Raw genomic sequence first — 6,943 nt, forward strand, 5'->3', positions numbered from 1 at the left:
AATCACAAAACCGCTAAGAATGAGACAAACCTTTGAAGAGCTTGGAAACTAATGGGTTCTAGAGCATAAAAAATGAACAGTCTCCACTTCAAACAAAATCAGAGAGTCGAGAGATATTAGGAGTGCAGTGATGAAAAACACAGACATATATGTAGTAATCACCTAACACCAAAAAAAAAACAAAGAAAGAAAACCTTGAGAAACACCATAACCGCACAAAAACCCCCACATTTATGGAATCCAAATCCAAAATCATAAAGGATGGAAGAAGGCACATGTCAAGATAAGTACCAATGAAACCCCTCTCCCAAAACATAGAAAAATGAAAAGGACAAAAATAAATAAAGATAAAACTGCCAACGCAGATGCATGAACCAAGAATAAAAGTCACTAGAAAAAGATGCTAACATGAACAACCAATAGCCAATTAGATGCAAAAGAAACCACCACCTAAGACCGCCATGTGGACCAATCACAAAACCACTACAAAGTTTATAAGTTATATAGATATAGATAGACAAATAGACAGATAGACAGATAGATAGTTTAGAAATTGGCTAATTATGGTTATGTGCTCCGCTCTTCATTGAGCTTCATTTAAAAAATTATTAAATTATAATTTCGATACATTTTCATGTTAAGACATGGTACGAAAAACACAAAGCACAAGAATTAATATTATTTAACATAAATATAATGGAAGAATATCAATTAAAGCTAATCTATATTTGATCTACGCTCGTTGGGAGAACAAATCTAATAGGCACTCACCTTCAATTTAGACAGTAACATTAGTGATTCTTTTTTCTTCTTCCTTTGTTAATGATATGAGGAGTCGTTATTGATTGCTTTTGCATGGGTCCATATATTTTTCTAGGAAACTATTCGTAATTTGTGCTTTCTCTGAAATTGAAATTAAATGCATACTGAAATATTAATAATACTAATACGAAAAAGTAAGAACTGATATTGGTACTCTTATAATTCTAAATAATCCATATCTTTTCTTGGTTTAAATGAGGTGATTGAAAGTAGCTTAAAAGAGTATTTGAATCGATGAATATGAAATGACGACTCAGAAAATAAAAAGAGATATAAATAAGGACAGGTATATGTGATAGGAGTACTACAAATCCTTTATTGCTCTATATATTTAGTATATAAAAGACTAACTATTTTCAGGTTTATTTATAAAAACAATAAACTGAGAAAAGTTTTTTCATCTTTCCAATTATATTCCACTACATGAACATAAAAAAATGATGACTTTAAAATTAAAATGTTATTCCACAAATCAAATTCAAGGTCTCGTGGCTTCCGAAGGTGACTTCTAATTTCGACATTTCTGACTAATAAAGTTCATTAAAAACTACAGATATAACAAAATCCGTAAAAAAAGAAAAAATAAAAAAGAAACTGAATCTGTTTTAAAAGAATTGGAGGGATGACAAAATTTTTACAAGAATGACTACTCATATCTTTAAGTTAAAATAGTCATGAACTTGTAATATTTACATTTCAACAATCTCCATGTAAATCTCAACAATCTCTTAATTTAAAATTAGGCCAAAATACACATGAGCACCCTCAACTTTGGGTAAGTAGCATAAAACCCCCTCAATTTTAAAAGTTTAAATTTCACACGCTTAACTTTCAGATTGTGACCATGAGCTCCCTACTGTTAAAATGGCCGTTAAATCTAACAGAGTGAATGACATGTCAACTTATTAAAAATTATGTGGCAAATAACATGTAATTTTTATTATTTTGTTTATTTATTTTGAGTTAAAACTCATAATTATAATAGAGGGCATTTTGATGATTTAACCTATAATAATTCCTAGTTTTAGGTTCCATCATTCTCTCCCTTTCTCAGCCTCTCCTAATTCTGCAACTTGTAAGTCCTTCTCCCTTCCCAACATTTGATCCATTCTCTAACCATCTTCATTATTTCAAAAATCATCTTCATTATCTTTTTCCTTCTGGAATTTTCCCCCCTCAATTTTGAACTTGTTTGCTTAATGATTGCATTATCTTCTCTTTTCGTATTGCAAGTCCGCCTCCTTGTCGGCACCGTTTCCTCAAATTTTTTTTATCTTCTTTCTCATTCCAAAAATCATCATTGTTTTTCTTATCTTCATCACATTATTCATTTAAATTTAGAACCTTTATTTCAACATATGCGAGAGGGCACCTTGCATGGAAGTAAAAGATAGGAATTACCATTTACCATTCAAAAAAAAGATAGGAATTACCATTGCACGCTTTTTTTAGCGAAGGGTGAAGCAACCAAAAAAGAGAGAGATGAGATGCTCAAATTTGAAGAAAATTGATAGTGGTGTTCGCTGCTAATTAACAATGCAGTACTCCTGTAGAAGTTTAGTTGTAACTTATTAAACTAGTCCTGTGAATTGTTGATACTTTTATATTTAGTGTTGGGATAATTAATTCACAGCTCCTTATAGTTTCAACTAATTTTGAATCAGGTCCTTATAGTTTTTTTTCTTTTTATCAGGTCCTTATACTTTCACCTGTTTTTAATTAGGTCCTTGTATTTATTTTTCTTTTTATCAAGTCCTTATAAGTTCACCTTATTTTTAATTAAGTCCCTGAATTTTTTATTCTTTATTTTATAAATTCTAATAGTACTATTATATAAACATAAAATAGTATACATTACTTAATATTAGTTTATAAACAATAATATTCTAAAGATATTGAATTATTATAATGATTTTAATTGTTTCAGCAAAAAAATTAATTGTTCTAAAAAATATTCCTGAATTAATTAATTCTATTACTTTTTTATTACATAATTATTAATTTAATTTAATTATTAATATTTTATATTTCAGTATTAATCTATTTAATTAAGTTTATATTTAATTAATAAATAAAAATTAAAACTACATGGATCTGATTAAAAATTTAGTGAAATTATAAGGACTTAATTAAAAGAAAAATAAATATAAGGACCTAATTAAAAAAAGATAAAAGTATAAGGACCTAATAAAAAGAAAAAAAGCTATAGGGACCTGATTCAAAATTCGTTGAAACTATAAGGACTTATAGATTAATTAACCCTTTAGTGTTTATATAACTTAAACGAATCAATTCACCTTGGGGTTGTTGATGATGTCTAATGCGTACTTGTCTATCACTTGTTCATTTGGCTGATGTTTGATAATCGACATGTGGGATATTAGTTGCTAACCTCAATTGCTTGCTATATTTTGTTGCTGACAAAATCCAGTTGAAATGTGATTGTATCAGTTGCAATCCTCAATTGATTAGTATGTTTATTTTATATAATTATATAATAATATTAGACTCAATATTCAGATATAAAGATAAGAAAATAATATTTTATGAGATCACGTCTTCTAGTTATAAACAAAATTTGGTGCAAAATAATAAGGAACTATGAGTTATGTCCTACCACAATTGAAAACAAGAGTCAACGTACTAGATGATGGTACTGAGATTCACAATGAAGACTCCATTCTTATCAAGAATCAAAGTGAAATTATTGAAGGCCCTAAAAGATGTCTGGATATTCACAATGCAAAATGCATCATCTACTTGAACATATGGCATGAATATGTTACTGTTACTCCATGCCTCCATAATTTTTTACACATAAAATCAGGTTTAAGACTTGTATTTAATTTCTTAGAATAAACAAGAAAAAGTGACGAAATAAATTATAGCAACCAACTTAAACAAATACAAATTGATCACATTAAACAAGAATAACCTTTAGTTTAAGTGGTTAACAGATACTGAATAAAGTATATGGATGTTCAAATAGTTTTCAACTTCCACCACTTCTTTGTCCTTTGCTAAAAAGAAAAAAGAAAATGTAACATTGTTGATGAAGTTTCAAACAATAGCTGGAACCATAAGTGGAACTCCTCCTATCTTGCAAATTTTGAACTAAAATATATCAATTCAAATGTAGAATATCAACTGAAAAAATTAATGATGTCAAAATTTGAAGTAACATAGGATAAAATTATCAAAAACCACGTAGTTGACTTCATTTAGCTGTTGAGACTTGGGAAAGTAGGGGTTGACTGCCCTACATGGATGACAAGGAAATATCCATTACTCTAAATCTAACATTGCATAATAAGGTTAACAAAAAAAAAACAATAAACACAGAAACAAACTGTAGGAGTGCATGGTAAGAATGAGCTAGAGTCTTGAGTGTTAGGAGGTTGGGTATCCTGCATAAATAACAAAAGAGAAAAGTTATTATTCTACTTAGTATACGTATAAACTAAATTAAATCTTATAATTAAAGAAAATACAATTGTCTATTCATTTTGTCTTGATGCAACATTCTTCTTCTTCTTCTTGTACACCTTTCTGTTGGGATTAGGAGGAGCCTTACAACCCTGTGCATTGTGACCCATTTTTCTACAATTACCACACTTTGTGGTAGCCCCCTTTTTGCTTATCTTTGATGGGCTTTGTTGCTGATATGGAGCTTTCTTCCTTGCTTTTCTTGGCCTTTCAGGTGCCCTATTATACTTTGGTGGCTGTAAGGAAACTACTTTTGATTGTGGCCAATGTTCTTCACTTGGCATTGCACCTACTGCTAAAGCATAAGCTCTCATGAATGAATCTTTACTATAATATGTAGAAACATAATCTTCAGGTATCCCTCTCATTTGATAAATTGCAGCCACATCATGTCCATAAGGGATGCCAGTCAAATCCCAAGCCATACATGTACAAGTCATCATCTTAAGATCTACCACCTCCCTCTTCTATGGACTCTCTATCTCAAACCTCCTATCACCAATCATGTAACAAATATAATTCTTCAAGTCATTTTTTGCTCTTTGAAGTTTATCCATGATTCTAGGACATATTGCATTTTGAGATCTCTTCACGCCCTCTCTCTTTGCAACCATTGTTTTAATTAGCATTCTTCTAGTTATTTCACACATTGTGATGATTGCCTTGTCTCTTGCAACCAATATAAAAGAGTTGAATGTCTCTGCAATATTGTTTTGTACAATGTCACATTTAGCATTTATTGTGAGAATGCATGCTTACTCCAAAGCCTTGGGTCATACTTATCCAGCTAATTAGCAGCATTAGAGTCAAGCTCCTTTAGTCATTTCATATGATGGTTGAATTCTTGTTTAGTTGTTGCCCTACATGCATTCTAGAGCTCATATTTCAAATTCTTTCCCTTATACTTAAGCTTGAAATTGGCATATAAATGCCTAAAACAAAACCTATGCTCACGTTCCATCGCCTTAAGCACCTCTTGCAACCCTTATAAATTAATTAAAAATATCTATAAATATTAAACAAGTATCAATTATTAGTAGTAAAAAAAATAGAACTACATTAAATATATCTATAAACATTATACCTTTTGCATATCTGACATCATGACCCATCTTTTGTCATGGTATGAGCCAATATCCTCAAATAGTAAGGTTATGAACCAATTCGAACTATCCTTACAATTAGATTCATGTTCTCATTTGTATCTTTTCCAGCTGTAGATAAAAGGTGTCCTCCAAAACTACCTTTCAAGAAACAACCATCTACACATATAATTGGTCGACATGCTACTACAAACCCCTATTTACATGCATCAAAACACATATGTGGTCGCTTAAATATAGATCCTTATGCCTTGACCCTCATTGTACTTCCTGGGTTAAGTTTCATTATTGCTCCACAATATGCATATATTTAGGCAAATTGCTCTGCATCATGACGTACAAGAAACTTCTAATGCCATTCTTTTTGCTCGATATGCTTGAAATTTTGAAATCTCAACATTATGATCACTTCGCACTTGATTTGAAAATGTTGTTGCTCTCTAATTTGGTTGATCCCTAATGTAATCAATGTACCTATTTGACAACCAACTTGTGCTCACCTATTTATTTTCTCTTTCCCAACCATAATTGTGATCTTTTTGATAGAATGACTTAATTTGAAATGCATCTCCAGCATGAGTCTTTGATGCATGTATAACCCATCCACAATTGTGCTTACACTTCACCCTAATTCATGATGTTTCATTTTTTATATACTTGAACTCAATGCCATCCTCAACGGCATATTGCTTTAATGCTTACCTATAAACTGTGAAGTTTGCAAACTTCATACCAACTTGAAGATTGATAGGTCTTTTAAAATCTGTCTTCTTATTAAACTCACTATATGATCGTCTTTCTATTTGTTAGCCTTCATTGTCTGATTCATTTGGACTTGCCAACTCCTCACTATCCTCATAATCAGACTGCACTTGTCCATCCCAATCGCATCCATATTCATTGACTTCCATAGGTATTAGGGTGGCATTATTGACTTTTGGTCTGCTTTGTGCATTTTCATTCCTCGTACCCCTACTTGTGGATTCCCCTGATTGGTTATCATGCCACCATTGATTAACTTCTACCTCTATTCCTCCATCAAGATCCTCAAAAAATAAATCCACCTGCTCATCATCACTATCAAAAAATTCACATCCATTCAAATAAGTTTGGTTGTTTAACTCATCCTCTTCAACTCTTTGTTCCTTCTCATGCATTGGATTTTCTTGTCTGTTAATCATATTCCTTTTCATAGTTGTTCTTAATATCCCAATAACCTGACATAAACAAAAATATATATTAAAAGAAAATCTCATATCAAATAAAGAAGCAAAAGATGAGTCAATATAATTTTTAAAAAAAATGGGCATAAATTCCTTGTCAGCATTAATGGCTTGTCTTGTCTGAAAATTTTCCTTGTTTCCTTCATCATTTACCACTACTATCATATGCTTAATTTGACCTAATAAACGTCATTTGTCTAGCATATTTACTATTTGATTTAACTACATGTGTAATAGTCTAGATGCACTCATCTTATTGGAAATTTTTTAGATTCGTGTAGTTATATTGCTCAAGTGTCAATCAATACA

General features: G+C 30.9%; 1 protein-coding gene across 1 annotated transcript; it reads right to left on the bottom strand.

The window, feature by feature from the left end:
* Nucleotides 1-4,319: 4,319 nt before the first annotated feature.
* LOC114756058 (uncharacterized) lies at nucleotides 4,320-4,733 on the bottom strand. The gene has a single exon (XM_028944970.1). It carries the CDS (start codon nucleotides 4,731-4,733, stop codon nucleotides 4,320-4,322), a length of 414 nt encoding a protein of 137 aa, XP_028800803.1.
* Nucleotides 4,734-6,943: the final 2,210 nt, after the last annotated feature.

The sequence above is a fragment of the Neltuma alba genome, unplaced genomic scaffold (genome assembly GCF_004799145.2).
Source record: "Neltuma alba isolate B1F8T4 unplaced genomic scaffold, ASM479914v2 tig00010370_pilon, whole genome shotgun sequence".
Lineage (NCBI taxonomy): Eukaryota > Viridiplantae > Streptophyta > Magnoliopsida > Fabales > Fabaceae > Neltuma > Neltuma alba.

Bases quoted from the DNA above. Each gene is read 5' to 3' on its own strand.
- LOC114756058 (XM_028944970.1), bottom strand. From the start codon at position 4,733: ATGGCTTGGGATTTGACTGGCATCCCTTATGGACATGATGTGGCTGCA.